General features: G+C 41.2%; 1 protein-coding gene across 2 annotated transcripts; it reads left to right on the top strand.

Annotated features, from left to right (window-relative positions):
- The first annotated feature begins 120 nt into the window (after window positions 1-120).
- znf362a (zinc finger protein 362a) lies at window positions 121-18,485 on the top strand. 2 transcript variants are annotated; one of them, XM_061219945.1, is made up of 8 exons: window positions 121-226; window positions 8,457-8,520; window positions 9,461-9,701; window positions 12,708-13,035; window positions 14,588-14,812; window positions 15,394-15,472; window positions 15,812-15,970; window positions 16,453-18,485. In XM_061219945.1, the coding sequence occupies exons 1-8, from the start codon at window positions 189-191 to the stop codon at window positions 16,567-16,569; spliced, it is 1,251 nt and encodes a 416-aa protein (XP_061075929.1). In that variant the 5' UTR covers window positions 121-188; the 3' UTR covers window positions 16,570-18,485. The 2 variants fall into 2 exon arrangements, with proteins under 2 accessions (XP_061075929.1, XP_061075930.1); XM_061219946.1 differs by lacking the exon at window positions 121-226 and adding an exon at window positions 230-325.
- Window positions 18,486-19,128: the final 643 nt, after the last annotated feature.

The following is a 19,128-nucleotide window of genomic DNA, read 5'->3' as shown; positions in this document are numbered from 1 at the left end:
GTGTCATATCGGATAGCTGCTCAATTTTCGGTCGGGATGTGTGCACGCTACAGTAGGACTGTCGTGATAACAATGGAGTTGTTCTTAGCAGAAGATGGCACGTTTTAATTGAAAAAGAAAATTATTGTTTATCTTTTCGCTGTTCTTGGACCTTCACATTTTTCAGCGGATCTAGACACCACACGGTAATGAACGCTACCCAGCCTGCAGCACCCAGAAGTGAACGGTAGGCGACCCGGAAGGTCTGAACTCCGACTGAAGGCAGGCATAAAGAGCATCTTAACCTTTTATAATATATATTACAATTCTGCTACCGAGGTAGAAGGTCTGTATTCACTTCTTAATTTCCTTTCTGTATGGCAAAATTAAAGCGTTGATAATAGTTTGTATCATTTTAAACGGATTTATTTCGGGCATTTGACTCGCCAAAAAGTTGCAAATTACAAAAAAAAAAAAAAAAGAATACTAAGGCAACCGCATGTTTGGAAGACAGTGTTCCGAGTGCATATGTAAAGATGAAAAATGCTGCCGACATAATGCATGCTTTTTCCCCACAAAAAATAGCGCACGGCCTATTTGATGGTGTATTTGAATTGCAAAAAAAATCCAGCGCCTTTCCAAATGCAATGCAATTTTGCAAGGCATGATTGTTGTGGGAAGTGTCTAGTTTTTTTTTTTTTTTTTTTTTTTTTTTTTTTTTTTTTGAGCCGGGCTATTCAAACCTGCTATTCTTAGTAAACAATCATTCATGCACTTAATGCAAATAAACTAGAGACAAAATTGCATGTAGCCCGATTTATCTCATTTTCAAAGCCGAATTTTGCCTGTAAATTTGGGATCTGCAGAATATGGCGTCCTGTCCTTATAAAAATAAGACAGGCTGCCATTTTTGTTTTCCTTTTGTCTGAAAATTTTAATAAAACTGTCTGAGAATGTGGGAGAGGCACGAGAGAGGGGTACCGGAGGGATCCAACGTTCTTTTTCTTCAAAGTGCTTGTATTTTGACATTTTTAATCGCGCACATTTAAAAAAAATAGCGTTTTAATTGGAGACAATCACAGGGAACCTCGTAGAAAAAAGGGAAAAGTTAGGTAACTTTTCTTTTAGTTGTGAAGTGTGCAACTTTTGGTATAGTTTGCCATGTAAATAAGCACTGTGTCGCAGTGTTTTCTTAAATGTACCTTTGCAAATTAGATTTGTATGTAACCTTCAACTAAAACGTTCTGCTTAGCTCTAGTTAAAGAAGTGCAACTTGACAGATGTGGCGAACAAATTCTCCGACAGTGTATAGATTACTTCCTCTACCTGGACAATTATGTTGCCTTGCACTAGTTTCCAATAAAGCGTTCAACATTTAAACTTTTATTTGGCGATTTGTTCGCGTTTTATAGGCTACTTCATATTTATGCATGAAGGGGTCGAGAATGTTTCCAATTTCGGATATAAAATTATTTTGCGACGGAGGATTGAAGTAGCTATGCTGAATGTTGTAATTAACATGTATTGAATGTAACAATAGCATTTTGTGCAGAGATGTCGGCACAGGTTGATCTGATCTGGTGTGTAGCCTATAGCTACACGTAGAATGTCACCTGGTGTTCGAAAGCTGTTTCAGAACAGGATCAAAGCATGTGTATTGTCTATGATGAATATATAAACACGAGTGCCCTGCTGCTTATCGAACCCTACTGCAATTCGACAAAACGATAGATTACTCTGACAGACATTTTTACGCGAAATGGTAGCCTACAAACATGCCAGTGCTAATACATAGCCGTATCAGAACACAGATATGTGTGTTTTCAGCGTTGTCAGGAGCGGTTGAACGACTGCTACCACTACTAGAGTGGTGTCCACGTATTTGGCCGTGTTCTCCTGCGTGATGACAGTGTCGCAGTTCCTCTGGGTCATGGGGGCGTGAGACCGAAGACATGACGCTACAAATTAAGTATCCAAAAGTTCTACAGCACCTTTAATGCTTTTGCTTTGCTGAAGCCTGTCCATCATTGTTTTTTTTTTTTATATGTTTTTTTTATATATGTTTTGGTATCGTGTGGTAAATTCCGTTGTTAATGCAATGTAGCCTATTTCATATATTTATGTATACAAATGTACAGTAAGCCGATATTGCAGTCACCTAATTCTACGGTTTGATCTTGATTTCGTCAGTTTACTATAATTAGGCCTATTCCATATGTTGTGGCTGTGTGTTCCATATGAATGCATGTTATGGATTTTGTGTGGATTCAATTTGGAACAGAAAGACATTTGCTCTCAAATAGCTTTAATTCTGTGGTCATTGATTTGACACTTGTTTCGACCCTGACCTTATTCAAATTATTATTATATCAAAATCCACAAAATATAAAGCCATCTGTTGTTGTCTATAAAACTAATAGTGCTTGAAATGTATTTCTGTAAATAATATCACTTGCCCCCAGCAAGTCGCTCTGACCTGTGGCAGCATACAACTGTGTGTGTGTGTGTGTGTGTGTACGTGTATACACACATAAAGCACAGTCAGTGAGTGGCACAATTTTGTTGTTTTGTACTCCAGCGCATTGTATTTGAATATGTGAATATGAATATGATGTTCAAGTGCAAACTGGTATTTACATTATAATATCCAGTTATCCATGAAGGAATTACAGCCCTTCTATACACACTCCCCTCACCTGTTTTCAGTTGATTGACTTTGCCAGTGAAGGACATTCCACTTTTTGCCCCTGAAAAAAATAATTGCTTGCTTTAAGTGTTTTTGGAGTCATTGTCTTGCTGCAAAGTGAAGCGGCATCCAGTCGGTTTTGAGGCATTTGGTTGGATCTGAGCAGATAAGATGTTTCCGTACACAAGTCATCCTGCTGCTGTCAGCAGTCACATTGTTAATAAAGGCAACACAGTCGGTGCCAGCGGCAGCCATACATGCCCAAGCCGAACTGTGACACTACCTCCACCATGTTTCAAAGATGGGGGGGGGATGCTTTGGATCATGAGCAGTTCTGTCTTTCTCTTTTTCCATTCTATTACAAGTGAAAATCTGGATGTTGTGACTCGACGTCAGGGATTTTGCTGTTGTCACTGACTCAAGTCATTCAGAAAAAATATATTGTACATTTTCCATTTGGACCAGTGGTTCCTGAGATAGGGTGCATTGAAATCTTGACCTCTTGGGGGCGCTCTTTGTCTTAAAATAATCATAAACGTTTCCCATTCATTGCTTTTGAACAGGTTAATATCTCATGATTCTCATCTGTCCATAAGACTTGAACCAACTAACCTGGCCATTCTGTTCTTGAGGCTTACCAGTGAATTGTGAATTGCATCTTGCAGTGACCCCTCTAATGTTAAGCTGGTGCAGTCTCCTCTTTACGTTAGTCTTTAACACATTTATGCCTACATCCTAGAGAGTGTTCTTGACCCTTTTCGAAAGTTGAAAAAGGTTGTCTTTACAGTTGAAAGTATTCATCGGTCATTCAAAACAGTGGTCTTCTGCGGTCGCCCAGGCTGTTTGCTATTGCTGAGCTCACCAGTGCATTCTTACTTCTTAACAATGTGCTTCTTAACCGTTTTGACACACACCATTTGCTATGTCTGATCAAATTATTCAGTTTTTATTTCCACCCTGTGATGGCCACCTGCTTTACTGGCATTAACACTTCCTTTGGGCTTTTGTTGAGAGACAGCAACTGATTATAGATGCAAATTCCACACCTAAAATCTCAATTATTCTTTGTTTTCTTGTGTATGAACTGTTGATGCAACACACAACTGGCCAAGAAACAGCTGGACAGTCAATTGTCCAAAGTGGAAGGATGTGTCTACTACAGGTCCAAGTATACTACAGGATGTGTCGACTACAGGTCCAAGTATTTTTGTATATTTTGGTTTCGCCATGTAGAAATTACACAAGGACTAGTGAAAGTCAAGGAAGCCATTATGAAGCTGAGAAATAAGAAGAAACAGTCTACACTGCAACATGCACAGAACTAGTTAGCCACAGAAACAGGATGGCCAGGTCACCTTTTGCTTTGTATCAAAAGGGGCCAGCAGAGTCCTGGAAAAAAGGTCTTGTGGACAGGCCAGTCCAAGATTCACTATCAGAGTGATGACAAGAGATGAGTGTGACATTCAAAAGGAACTGCCCAAGGTCCAAAGCACCCCCCATCACCTGTGGAACATGGCGGTCAGGGTGTTATAGTTAGAATCTATATCTTTGTCCTTTTTGATAATGTAACTGCTGATAGCAGCAGCAGAATGAATACCTAAAGTGTACAGAAGCATCTGCTGAAGTTCAACCAAATGCTTCCAAATTCAGTGGACGGTGCCTCATCCCACAGCATGCCATTTGGCTTCATGCAAGAACTTCTTAACTCGCTTAATTTAAGAGAACTTGGCGCATCCACCAATTTTCTCTTATTTAGAGTTTTCTTACAAAGGCACGACATTCACAAGTGGCTCTGACCATGCAAGTCATGTGAAGCATTTAGGTGCAGCTCGCCTGGCACACTGAACACACTGAATGCATTGCTTAGTTCTCGCCTCAGATGTTTTCAGAAATGTATTTCAGTAGATTGTTCGGGAGAAAAAAGATTGCCATATTATTATGTTTTGTCAAAAACTAAGGAACCACAATTAGGTATCAGTCATTCCTTGTTCTTGTTAATCCCGTTGGCCATCTATCTGACGGAACCCACGTACAGTGGAGTACATATTCATATCATAACAGACATCTTCATTTAGGACAGTTGGTCTAAAGTTGGTGTGTTTGTTTAACCTGACGTGGCACACTCGTATGAGCGCTTCATTCAAAAGAAATTAAGAGAACAGATATGCAAATGCTCTTGCTTGAGGCCCAATCATTCCAAACATACATCAGTGCTCTCTTTCTTCTTAATAATGTTCCTGTTCATGTTTGACAAACACCAATAACTCCAAAGTCAATTAAAAGCCTAGAATCAAGATTGGTAATGGAAGCTCTCTAATATCTGCACTGAGGAAGCGGTTGAACTGTGTTTGTCCCAAATATTACAGCGCCCTGAAATGGGTGAACTATATAAAAAGCGTTGTAATTTCTACATGGTCAAACAAAAATGTATAAATGTACTTCCTAAAAACTGAAGATCTGTACTGTAACCACATGTGAATCGGTTGATTGCGAATCTAAAATCTTGAAACACAAACGCAGATCAAGAAAAAATGTATTCGTCCTAAGACATATGGAGCTCACTGTATCAACATGCTATGGATGTTCTGTGTTATGTACACTATTTATGAGTGAGGCTCTCTCCCAGAAAGCTTATGTCAGTTATCTTTGGCCTCAGTCTGCATTTATTTTCCACTTCTTGGTTGTTTAAAGATATCAGTTTCTCTCATTATGAATTTCTTAATATGACATGGTGCATTGCACATTGTGGTCCAGCTGGCCGTCCTGCAGTCTTGTTTGAGTAAGCGGGTGTGCAGCGCAGTCTGTCTGAACGTGCCAAAGAAAACAAATCTAATACATTCAGGCATCTGAACCCAAACACCACAAAATGTTTCCTCAGTGGTGCTTGGGAGAATCGGTTCCATTTCTTGGAGGAACTGTGTGCTTGTTTTATTTATTCACTTATTTATTTATTTTTGGTTTAGTTTTTCTTTAGGAAAACTATTGGTCTGCACCTTGGTTGATGGTGTTTTTTTGGGGGTTTTTTTTACCATTAACTTTAGGTATTTTGTTTTAAACCATTCTATGACACTCTGAAACAGTCAGACTTTTAAACAGTTTTAAACTTGATACTTGGATATTAAAAAATTTGCACGTTTTCCGGACAAAAACCTTGTTTGCATATTTATTCATTTTGGACCAAAGATGTTGACATTGTGGATAACTGTGCTTGTCAGCGTTCTGATAATAAGATAATCATACTGGGTGAATCCATCGTGACTGACGTTAGAAATGAGAGAGTTTTGTATTATTGTACTGTTGCCATTGTATTTATTATTAGGTTTCAAAGTTTTACTGTACTAGGTCCTTGTTTGACATGTAAATATTGTCAATTCATCTTTAGCTATGTGCTTCTTTGTGCTGTGGTGGAAGTTTGTCGCGTGACTGATGTTACAGAAAATGGCACTTATTTGTGGGAGCCACATGACAAATATGAGAGGCCTCTTGGTCATTTCCAGTAATTTTAGGTCTTATTAGTACCCCAGTACAGTAATAATTTGTTTTTGGTCCATGTGCACCTTTTGATGGATTTGCCCTGCTGTTTATTTTTGAAGAAGATGTCTGTGTTTTAGGGCAGGGTGGGGGTGCAGTATGGGTCAACTTTGAGGGCCCCTGTCTTCTGAATGGTTGGTCATTCCAGTTAATCGAACCACCTTCTAGCACTCTCGTATCGTTTAAAATGTTATACAGAGATTTATTCAAATCTAAGTGGGTGAAAACATGAGTGGTTGGTGACACAATGCGTCAGCACTTTTACTTTCTGACCCTGGGGGATTCTGGCATTGTTGAAAAGCTTGAGGGGACAGTAAGGCGTGGTTTGACAGTTGTGATGACGAGATTTAGGGTTGCCTGGAGGGAGGCAATGAATAAGAAGAGCTGAGGGTAACACAGCAGTGAAAAGAGGGGGATCGTGCTCCATGAGTTTTAACGTGTGCCTTGGCCCCCCCCCTTTTGGGGCGTTGTCTTCTGTATGTAGGTTTCCATTTTCCACCGATTACACTGGCTCTATTGGCTAATTAACTGCACACTGAACTGTGTGCCATGCTGGTTCTCTTGTAGATTATACCACCATAAGACACCGTACAGTGATGCAAGAACAGTCCCGCTGCCTTTGTGCGCTCATCAAGAAATGGGACTAAAATGTTCACAGAAAGATTTTGGCAATTAAATAAACAAGGGGTAAAAAAGTTCAAGAATGTGATTTTGGATCCTCGCCCCTAAAGTGCGTCCCCGTAGAGGGCATCACTCTCGGTGGCCGGCACTGTGTGGAGTTGAAGCCTTGCACTCCGGTGCCGGATATGATGTGTTTCTGGAATGTAGTCCTGGGTGGGAAAAAAAACGCAGTGCATTTGCAAAAGACGTCCAAGCCGCTGATGAGGAGCCGTGGCTCCTGTCTGAGGACGTCTGTGTTTTGTGAAAGATTCGGCGCAGCGCCGTCTGCCTCACGGAGAGGGGAAATGGAGCGTGCCGCGTGGGCGTCTCCATCTCTGTCGAGACACTTGGACTCAAAGGCTGTTCTTTTGAAATGTGTGACTGAATGGAGAGCCCACAGGAACTTAAGAGCCACCCCCCCCCCCTCCATCTGAGGGCTTACTGCTTGTGTGAAACAGGCCTTAGAGACACACAGGCTAGGGGAACGAGTCTGGATATGACTCTCTCTCTCTCTATTCCTCTCTTTCTGTCTCTGTCTCTTTCTTCTCTCTCTGTCTCTGTCTTCGCCCTCTTTCATCTTCTTTTTATCACTCTAGCTTTCTCCGTTTCAGGCCTGGAGGAAATGGCAGTCGAGTTGCTTTTATGTTGGAAGATTTTAAAAAAGAAAAATAAATGGCAAAGTGTGAAACTGTGGTGAAGCTCGTTATTCAGCGGTCTCAGAGCTGTGTCTGATGAGGCTTCCCATCAGGATAGTTCAGCAGGCAGTGCAGAGGCACACAGAGAGGATCTGGGGGCAGTGGTGCGGGGCTGGGGACAGTTCACTACCCCTCAACACGGTTGTTTCTTTTGAATTAGCTTCTGTACTAAGTACACGTCTTCTGGCCCCTGTAGCCTGTCTATAATGTGTACATGGCTGTTTAGATCACTGCCAGTCATCTCTGGGTGACAAGCTTGCTGATGCTCTGCTTGGCCTTAGTAAAACTGCAGAGACAGAGGTGAGGAAGAGAAGGTTGAATGAAAGAAGAAACATCCTTTACTACACAAGAGCGTTTATGACTAGTAGACTTCAGGAAGGAGAGAGCTGATTTTTACAGCCTACTTGGATACTTATCCGGAAATTAGACTTTTATTATCTTTATTTATCTTTATTTCATTTCTATAATAACATTATTAGTCATTTCGTTTTATTTTAAGAAATGTATGCAGGCAGATGTATGTTTTTTTTTTTAAGTACTTGAGCCTGTTAATTGCAGCTACTATTTTTAAAATATTATAGAAATTATTATCTTGTAATTATTATTATTATCACTGCCTCTGTTCCTCTCTGGGCTTCATGAAAAGACAACCTTGCATGTTTTGCCAGTAATAAGGAGTGGTGCATTGATTAGATTTGAGTTTTACGGATTAGGCCTACATAATATTCTGGACACTGAGAGGATGGAACATTGGCCAAGTTCTGTCTGAAAGATGTAATTTGTGAAATATTTGACTTTTTGACTATTTGACACTTGTAGATTATTTTGTATGTATTGAGTGTTACTTTGTTATTAGTTCTGTTAAAAGTTGTCTGAGCTAAAACTGTTTTTTTTCCCCATTTTAGAATGGCTGAGCCTCGATTTAATAACCCTTATTTCTGGCCCCCACCTCCGGCTATGCCTGGCCAGGTAAGAATTCCTCTTGCCCTTGTCAACTCCTGAAAAATTCATCCTGCTTTAAAAGAGGGGTTTTTTTACAGCAATAGTGGTGAAAGAGATGATGCATTTAATTTTGTCATGGAATTTACAGAACACTAAAGGCTGTCAAAGCACTTCCTGTTTTCAGGGAAGTGATTTCTTCCTCTGTTAGAAATGGGTTGCCCTCTGCTGGGCGGAAGAGGTACAGCACCCATACAGCGACCTCTGGTGCCAGAGAGGTTTTGTCCATACTAGGGGATTAGAGGGGTTTTAAATCTTTGGAACAAATTTATTTGCTATGGCCATTGATGGCTTTTTCTTGTTTTTTTTTTAGGTAATCTGCATTTTTTTTTTTTTTTTGATCTGACTCTTAATTGCACATGTTTACTGGTGCTAGTAGGCTTTTTACCCTTTTGAGAATGTATAGGTCACCTTACAATGTACTAAAAATTGCAGTTCACTGAAATTACAGTGTCATTCTCCTATACTTCCACCAGAGGGAGGCAACTGCTTGCATATTGAGAAAGATTTAATCAGTGTGGCTGTTCCTGGTCACAGTTGTTTCTCCATTGGAAAATTGTGAAATGGTCCTTCAATCCATCAGTTACAAAGATTTTCACAAATTTTAACAATACATTACATTTTTGGTGTGACCTCTCCAAACGGACTCATATTTATTAGGTGGAAGAACTGAAATCAGCAGAAATAATAGTAAATCAGTTTTACAGTTTTGCCAATCAGTGGGCAAATCAGTTTTAATAATATTTTCACTTGTGTTTCTATGTGCCATGTGCATGGTTTGAGCTGTATTTCTCAGGGCTGTGTCCTCCATTTCCGCTGTGAGTCTCTGTGCTATCTGCAGAGTTTGTCGTGCTTTTCTGTGCCGTAGCTATTGTTACACCCAGCTTGTCTGCCCTGTCCACTTCTGCAGCTTGACAACTTGGTCCTGATCAACAAGATTAAGGAGCAGCTGATGGCCGAGAAGATTCGGCCCCCACACCTGCAGCCCCCCTCCCTCCCTTCCCAACAGCCCTTGCTGGTGTCCCCCTCAGAGGTGGGCCAGCACGGCATGCTCAGTCCCAAACTGCAGCAGGTGCAGGGGCACCAATCCCACAGCCCGTCCCAGCCTGACATCGCCCTGCACGCCCGGCCGGCCTCCAGCACAGTGTCAGGTACCCTCCCAGCTGCGGCTGTGCCCTGACCTCGCGGGCAGTGCGCCCAGACCGCACCCATTTACGCACGTATCTAATGCAAACTTTTTATGGAAATAAATTGGTCTACATTTTGCCCTACAAGTGCGGTAGGTTTTTATTTTTATTATTATTATTTTTTTGGTGAAGCTTTTTAATGTGGCAATCTATGATTATTAAACTTTTTTTTCATATGAACAAATGGCATATTTGAGATATTCCCACTGCTTGATATTCCTTTAGCAAAAGACAATTGAGACTATTTGTGTTGTTTAATCGAATATATTTATGTGAAAGTTTTTAAGTTTGTGGCGGGCCCTCCACTTCCTGTCCTGTATGTAAACCACGGACGCCTGTGGAAAAAATGAGTGCTGTGACTTATGAGTGCAGAGGTGCTTATAGTTTGAGTGGCAGAAACTTCCGGTAGTAACACAGGAGAGTTTGAGCGACACAAACCCAAGAGGAGGAGGAGTTTGAGCACAATTGTCTTTGTTTGCAGTAACTTTACAACAAAGGATGAAAGTACAAGCAGTAAAGTGGAAAGTAGCAGTACTAAAGAAAGGAAACCTCACCTCAACAATCAGAAGAAGGAAAATGTGAGAGAAGGCTGTATGTCGGCGGGGACTATGGGAATTGAAGAGCAGAATGGACCTGTTATGACCACCAAGCAATTTGTAGATTGCCGATTTATGCTGTTGCATACTACAATCACACATTTTCTGAAAAAGATATTGGAGCAGGAAAAGGAAAAAGAAAACACTAGGCTGATTTCAAAATGCAAAAACTTTTGCTAGGCCCACTTTCCATTATGGGTTCCTACTTGTACAAGTCAAAAAATATTTTTTCAAATGTTATCCACATATTTACACTATACAAAAAAAAAACTATACAACAAAGAAGTCTTTGTTCACATTACATGTAAATCTGGTTCTCCACAGCATTATCTGTTGCTGGCTAGCGAGAGCTCCATTACATCACAACTTCCCCCTTTGTAAATGTGATAAAAACGAAACGTTTTTCCTCAAACCACTTCTTGGTTCCAGTAATGTTTTTTCAGTGGGCAGGAACACTATCAAACTTGTGCTCTTGCTGTCCCTCTTGGGACCATGCTTTTGCCCTCCTGGGAGCTACTGCACTTTGATCACGGATATTTCTACTCATGTTTGCATTGTAATTTAAGTCTATAAAGTCTGTTGTCCGTAAGGTAAACACTGCAGCCACTCCCGTGCTGCCTTAGGCTCTCCATTGTTCACTGCAGAGATTGCGTTGTGAACGAGATAATGGTGAATTGCTTGAAGGGAATTGTACTGCGGTTTTGTGAGGTCGGTTTTGCTGAGCATGAGGAAATTGAGAAATCATTTGATGTAAAGCTTATGAGAACAGGTACACAGTGCCCCGTTTGGCATATTGGGGGAAAAAAATACATTGTTTTCTTGATTTGTCTCAGCTCTCCACAAGTTTTTAGATTTGTAATCAAACGTGTCACGTGTAGTGAAAGTGCAGATTCTCTTTTATTAAAGGGACATTTTACCATATAGCACTTTTTATAAAATGCACCCTTACACAGAATAATATGCTATACAGATGACAAACTTACATGGTTTTTCATCTGTATAGCATCTGAAAAACTTCACATGTGTAGAGGTTTCCTTTGTTTGGGGGATAGGCTTAGGTTAGTAATGAAGTAACTTATCTTCCACTGTTTGCTCACCATCTACTTATGAAGATGGATTGGGTGAACGGGAGAAATGAACTGCAATGAAAGTGGCAGTCATTTGATCGGCCACTGGGGCGCACGGCTAAAGGAACGGACCGTGATTGAGGCATCAGTGTGTTGCAGTTGTGCACCAAGGGGTTTGATCCCTGGTCCTGCCAAAGCTGAGTTTGGCTGGCTCACATGGAGCGGCATAATTGGCTGGAGAAGGCAGATCCATCCAGGCTGCCGAGGGATGGGGTGTAGGTGGTGTATCCCTCTGGTGTTCATCTTTTTATCTCAGCCCAAAATGTATTCAGTTTATTGCAAAAACAAAGGAATTGGCCTTGCTGTTCCAATAATTTTGGAGGGGACTGCAGCTCATGGATTTTTTTAACGGATGAATATGACAAAAAGGTGTTCTGTTACCTGCCTAAGCTTGTGCTAGGCGTGGTTGTCACCGAATAGTCATGAGATTTGCGGATTAGGGACGGCGATGTTCTTCTCTGATCTCCATAACAGCCTGGGCGTGATGAAAGCATTGGAGGTTTTAGTTTATTTTTGCTTGTGCGTGTGGATCTATTTGTGCTGACCTGGTACACAGTTGGTCTTCATGTGTGGTTTGGGATGGTCCACAATATTTTTTCACCAAAATAGATGCATTGATTTGTATTTCTATCTTTAATTTATTAATGCATTTGATTGTGAATGTGTTTTTTTTTAAATATTTATTTTGATTGATTGATTGATGGATTACATTTATCTCCTCCTTAATTAATTGCTGCATTTCCTGTTGAGTTGGGTAAACATTGGCACATTCCCACAACATTGCATTTGTCTCATACGTTTTTCTTCCAGGGCTACAGTTGTAGGCTGTTTATTCAACAAGCTCTTGGTTTACAAGGACTCGAAGCTTTACCAGCACAACATATTCAATTATTTTAAAAATGCCAACCCCCATCCCGGCATAAAATATCCATTATCATCCATTCATAAGTCACCATATGACACCAAGCGCCACCTGTACCTGGATTCTTACCTAGTACCTGGTCTTACAATACATTTTTATGTTTCTCTTAAAGATCGTTATGGATGAAGTCTGTATGGATTTTGAATGCTTTTGTTCTTGGTTAACCTTTTTAACCTGCAGTAGTGCTTTAATGATGGTGCATCTTTTCTTGCTGGTCTGGTAATATTGTTAGCCAGGTCTGGCACTACTGCTCGTATGAATCAGATGACCTTATGTTACTCCTGTTATGTAAGTTTCTGTGGATGAGATTGTCTTTGTGCTGCAGGCCTGGCACTGGCCTCTCGAACCGGCAGCCACAACGCCTCCGAGGCCATCACCCCAACCACGCCCACCTCCAGCAGCCAAAGCAGGCTGGGCGGAGCTCATTCCCCAAACGTCATCTCGGGATTGGCCAGCGGCCCGGGAATGGAGCCAATCAAGAGCGGCGGTCTAGCAGGGCTGCTTGGTCCTCCTCCAAAAATGGAACGTGGCCGTAAGAAGATTAAAGCTGAGAACCCGTCCGGACCCCTGCTGGTGGTACCCTACCCGATTCTGGCCTCGGGGAACGACCAGTCCTGCATCGGAATTCCTGTTAAAGAGGGGAAAACTTACAGGTTGGTACATCCATGGCATTGCATATGATTTACCATACACAGGTCACTGCTGGCAGTGCATATGATTTACCATACACAGGTCACTGCTGGTAGTGCATATGATTTACCATACACAGGTCACTGCTGGTAGTGCATATGATTTACCATACACAGGTCACTGCTGGCAGTGCATATGATTTACCATACACAGGTCACTACTGTTTTCTGTATGAAGACTAAGAGTAAAGAAAATTACTGTAAAACCGAGTAGAAAACTAAAACTAAACTGAAGTCAATTTTGTGAAGTGCAGACATATTTTCCCCATGTGGCTATTCTTTGGAGTCAAGTTCTTTAGAATCAGTATCAAGGTTCAAGCTTTCTTTGTTAGTACCCATGGGTAAATTTGTTTAGCAAATTTTCTACCCACCTTTTTCCGGTTGATATGAAAGGTTTGTTCAGGTGAAGTTTGAAGGATTTGCATGTTTACTTAAATGGTAGCAGAGCTGTTTCCTTCACACCAGGTAGACCTCTGCTTCTGCAACCTGTGGGAGCCTCGCCCCCGCCCTTCTCTTCTACTGATCCTCTTTCCCTTTTTCAGTCTCATGTCGGCCTAATACTGGGCAAGGTAGCTATATAGTGGCGTTTGCTTTTCCTTACATATTGTTGATTTTTGTTTTGGCTAACTTTACCCTAATTGACCATAAATTTGCCTTATGCGCATACATATGTTTATATTTCTGAGATGACACTGGTGTTCTCCAATTTTGTACAAGTGATCCTGAGGTAGTATAATGCGTTACAGCCAGGCCACATATTTCCTATCATGGTTGTGTCTTCAATTTCTATGTTTGTCTGAAGCATTGTGGTTGTGCTCAAAGATGTTTGCTTCAGATAGTGAATCTCAGTTGAAGTTGGTCCAATCTTGTAATTGTCATAACATGTACATGGTTGGCACTTCCATCCAAAATAGCGAATTTTGAACCTCATTATCTCACCCGTTTGCAGGCCTATTAAAATGGCAACGGGCTCGCCAACTACTGATATTGCTACGTTACGGCATTTCTGTGTTATGGATATCCTTAAAAAATGTGTATAAAACATTAAGACTTTTTTTTTTTGTTGTTTGACGTACATTGTATGTGGCTGTTGCATGTTGTCAGAGATCTGTGCTGATACTTTGATGGAGAGCAGGCTGATGTTGGCGTTAGGGCTGACCAATTTAATTTCCTGTCTTTTGAGGCTTTCAGAAAATGCAAACATTTTACTTAGAACATTTGTTTGTGATTAATTAAGATTTGGGAGACTATGTTTCCTGCAGTAATCACTTAGAATGACAATACATATCTTTGTGTGTGTTTGGGATGCAGGTGTAAAGTCTATCTGTTGTGCAGCGGTATTTATTAATCACTTGGATGTTAAGCATAAACTGGAAGGTTTATGTGTTTTTTTGATGGAAGTGTAAAGGGTGTGTGTGTTTTTCACACAGGTGTAAAGTCTATCTGTTGTATAAACTGGAAGGTTTATGTGTTTTTATGATGGAAGTGTAAAAGGGTGTGTGTGTTTTTCACACAGGTGTAAAGTCTGCCCGCTGACCTTCTTCTCCAAGTCGGACATGCAAATCCATTCCAAGTCCCACACAGAGGCCAAGCCACACAAATGTCCCCACTGCTCAAAGTCCTTTGCAAATGCCTCCTATCTGGCCCAGCACCTGCGCATTCACCTGGGCGTCAAGCCCTACCACTGCTCCTACTGCGAGAAGTCCTTCCGCCAGCTCTCTCACCTGCAGCAGCACACCAGGTGACCCTCACCTCCGCTTCGTTTCTTTCTTACGCTGCCTCCACATGACCAGAATCAAACACTGCATTCAGCGCCAAGGAAGGCGATGACCACACCTGGGGAAGAGAAGAGTGCCAACAGTGTTGAAACTTGAAGTCATCTATCCAGGAAGTCTTCCGTTCAGTAAACCGTAAACAGCTGTAACAATAGGTGATAGAAGTAGGTTGTCTGCAGTTGTATAGCTCGTTTTGTGAAACTGGGTTCATCCCAAAATGTCAATAAACGAATTGGGCTAACTCAGTTACGTATGCACGTGTCTGAAATGGCCATGGGCTTTATGCTGCTTGTAAACGTAATGCCGAATAGCTGGCTTCATAAAAAGATGTTGTGATTTGATGCACTATAAAGCTTCTATCAAGGTCAAAGTTCAAACAATTGAGCTTTATTTTTTGCTGTGTGCTATGCCAGGCTTATTGTTGCTGCCAATTCGGGCAAAGGAATTCAATGAGCATTTTGACGCTGATCATTTGAAAGCAGTTTTACACTCTTTTAGACATGGCCAAGTGAAATGATGTGCGTATTTGTGCGTGTGTGTCTTACAGAATTCACACAGGTGATCGGCCCTACAAGTGTATCGCTCCAGGGTGTGAAAAGGCATTTACTCAGCTTTCCAACTTGCAGGTGAGAGGGAGGGAGGGAGGGAGGGAGGGTGGTTAGGTTGGTGGTTACATTACGTTTAGGGATTATGTATAAAACCGGATTAAGACTAACAATTCTTAAAAGAAAAACAGTTGCCATTGTACTTAACCGCTAACAAATGGTGTGTTAAGTCAATAAGTAACAAAGTGATGAAAGCTTGGAGCCGAAACGCTAGTGTTTTTTTAATTTACATATCGCACTTGAAACTCCTGTCACTCTAGATTGCCTCATGTAGGAAGCAGAAAGCAGGAAGAGGGCAGCAACCGCTATCGTGTACTCTACGTACATAAATAAACACCATCTTCTCCCATGTGTCCTCAGTCCCACCAAAGGCAGCATAACAAAGACAAGCCTTACAAGTGTCCCAACTGCTACCGCGCCTACTCGGACTCCGCCTCTCTGCAGATCCACCTGTCGGCACACGCCGTGAAGAATGCCAAGGCCTACTGCTGCAGTATATGTGGACGTGCCTACACCTCCGTGAGTTCCAGCGCCGCCCCCGGGGCCGTGCCCAGGGGCCCAGTACACCTCACATCGTCTACTCTTATTAGTCGTTTGTAGTGCTTGCGTTAATGTTCCTGCTTTGCTTTGGCATGGCGATATGCTCACGCGCACTACTGCTTTTTTACCGCTATGTTTTGTTTTCAAATGTGACGCAGTCGATGTTTGTACCGATAGTGCTGTTCACCTAACCTTATTGAAATTGCAGTTGTATGTCACTGTGGTTGAGAGTGTCTGCCAAATCTATGTGAATATTGGCACACTGAACATGAATTTAGAATAATAAAGTAAACTATGTTGGAACCCATGCTATGGGCCATGATTAGGCTTGCAAACAAAACACAGAATAAAGAAAATGTTTGGCCTAAAACCATACCATTAAATGACTTCAAATTGGCACAGTCATAGTCAGTCTGAACTGCAGTGATCATACAGTGCTGTTGACTGTCAATCTCTTACAGGAGACGTACCTGATGAAGCACATGTCTAAACATACAGTGGTGGAGCACCTGGTGAGCCACCACTCGCCCCAGAGAACGGACTCCCCCAACGTACCCATACGCATCTCCCTCATCTGAGTGCGCTGCTCCTCGGCCCTGCCCCTACCCGCTTCCTCCCCACCTTACCCAGGAGGCTCAGCCTGTAAGGCCAGCCCTTCTCCTTCTTCCCTTTTACGGCCCAAACAACTTGTCACATTTGCGTCTGGTATTCTTGTTTAGTTTTTTTTTTTGTTTTTTGTTTCCCCCCCCCCTTGTACGGGGTCCAAAAATGTGCCAGACTGTATTTGTACTTTAACAAAAGAAAAGAAGAAGAAAAAAAAACTTTAAAAAAGTATTTTCCTCTTGGTTTCCCCGGCGTTGCCGTAGGCCTGATGGGGGGACGTTTGGGACATCCAAAGACTATCACTGCACTTTCAGGCCTGAAAATGTTGGCCAAAAAAGGATTTTAAGTCTGTTTAGACAAAAAAGGCGTTGCTTCCGGCAGCTACTGTTCAAGTTCTGACCATAAGTATTACAAACCATTAAATGACCTCTCCTGCTTTCTTTCCTCCTCCTCTTCCTCCTCCTCACTCTTTGCGTTGTTTTTGTGGCGCTGAGCTGGCTGCCCTGAGCTCCCGAGTTTGGACCGGTTCCTTGCAGAATCTCTGTACTGGTCTTTTTCTGTTGGTCAGCTGACCGATGGCCATTTTGCAGAAAATGCAGTTATCTGAATTCACTTCCTCACTGCCACCGTACTGTGTCTGCTTTTGTCCCATCCCATTAGAATCAGTGTAGGGTTGCTTCTCTTCGCCAATCACAGACAGGATAGGAGTCATGCTGCAGTAAACTTATCCAGGCCAAAACAAGAAGTAAGAACCACAGACCGGTGAGGTGTCAGATCTGTTTCCGCCTGCCTGTCAGTTTTACTTGTTGGCTTTGGTTTGTCTCCATGTATCTTTCTGACTGTCTACCTGCCTTTGTCCAGTCCCATCTACTGTCAGGCTGCCGATCACTGTAAATGAACAATGGGACTAAAAACACCTTGCTTAGTACAACCAATGCAGTTTGCACAGTCCGCATCATACTTTCAAACCAAGCCATTAAACAAATCAAGTTGATCATGAACCAACAAAGCAACAATTTTAATAGCTTGTTGGTTCAAACAGAACTTTAGTCTAATTGGCACATTTTGATTGGTTGTCCATGTTACTAGGTTTACATGCCATGTAAGAAGATGAAGCTGTATGTACCTTGCATTTATTTACAATAACTTTAAATGTTGTTTTGGCAGTTCAGTCTCCATTTGGCCACTGTGACTAACAGTGTCCCTCTGTTACAGTGCACTATATACATTACACTTTCCATCTCCTCTTTAACCACGATTTCAGACATCCTAATGTATTTGGTAGCAATTCGTACTGGTTAATCCGGATGATCGCTATGGTGGTTTTTATAGGAATGATTGCATTGAAATGCTGGACAATGCCAGTTGGCCAGAGGCTGGTCTCTGCGCAGTAAACGGTTAATAATTCACAACCTTGTGTACTAAAATCCTTTCACTCATTCAGTGAGGCTTCTTACAGGCCTACCATCCATTTGCAGGCTGAATAAGGGAAATGATATAGATAACATAGATTTCCTTGAATAGGAGGAAAATGAATGGCTTAAAACCATCTCCAATGTCATGTTTTGTGGCTTTTATAATGCTTGACATTTATAACAGTAGACATTAATATATATTTATATATGTACATATATATATAATATAAAAATAGTCTCTTCAGTTCTGCTTTAAGCTGTCCCAGCCCTAATCTGTATGGTGCACTTTATGGCCTTAGAAACCTTGTTGAATGAGTGGGAGGGGCTTAACGGGTGCCGTGTCCATAAATGCACTGGAACGCAGACACACACACGGTATATTCCTAGCAGACATACAGACAAATGCGTTTCTCGCACAGGTGTAGACATGAATTTCGACACAAGTACATAGACACACACACACACACAAAAAAACAAACATACCTCTAGCCTATTTCCCTAGGTTCACACCTCTGGAACACTATGCGAAGAACAACAGATCCTGCCTCTCTGCTTTGATCTCTCACTCTTTCTATCTATAAATGTAAATGTTATAATACACCTAATGCCCTTTTATATTTGAAATTGAAACTGAGAACTCTTGTTTTGGGTGTCCCATAAAAAAATCTGTATAGATACAGTATGTTTGTGTGTACAAAAAGACCTCCTTGCGTCATATAATCCTTTATCCTCATGTTTAAATGGTAATGATCAACTTTTGTTTTTATACACATTTAAGCCTTAACTATGATATCATTGTATGTTTGTCACAGTTCAGTTTCTCCCACACTAGTGTTGTTCTGTGTATTGTACTGTGTCTTTATTTCTTAGCATGGAATATACTGTATATAAATTATAAAATACTTAACTGTTAACCCATTTTCTATATAAAATTATTATATAGATCTAGTTATTATTAAAGTACTTTTCCTTTGTCTTGCATTGTGGTACCATATAACGTTTGCTTTGACTGTGATATCCACAGCCAAGACTTAAAGTACATTGGCATATGTGTAAAAAAAAAAAAAAAAAGAAAAAAAAAAGAGTAAAACTTTGTATCTTTTTGTTGTTTAATAAATG

The sequence above is a fragment of the Conger conger genome, chromosome 14 (assembly GCF_963514075.1).
Source record: "Conger conger chromosome 14, fConCon1.1, whole genome shotgun sequence".
Taxonomy (NCBI): domain Eukaryota; kingdom Metazoa; phylum Chordata; class Actinopteri; order Anguilliformes; family Congridae; genus Conger; species Conger conger.
Note: the sequence above shows the minus strand (reverse complement) of the source record. Positions and strands in the feature narration are given on the sequence as shown.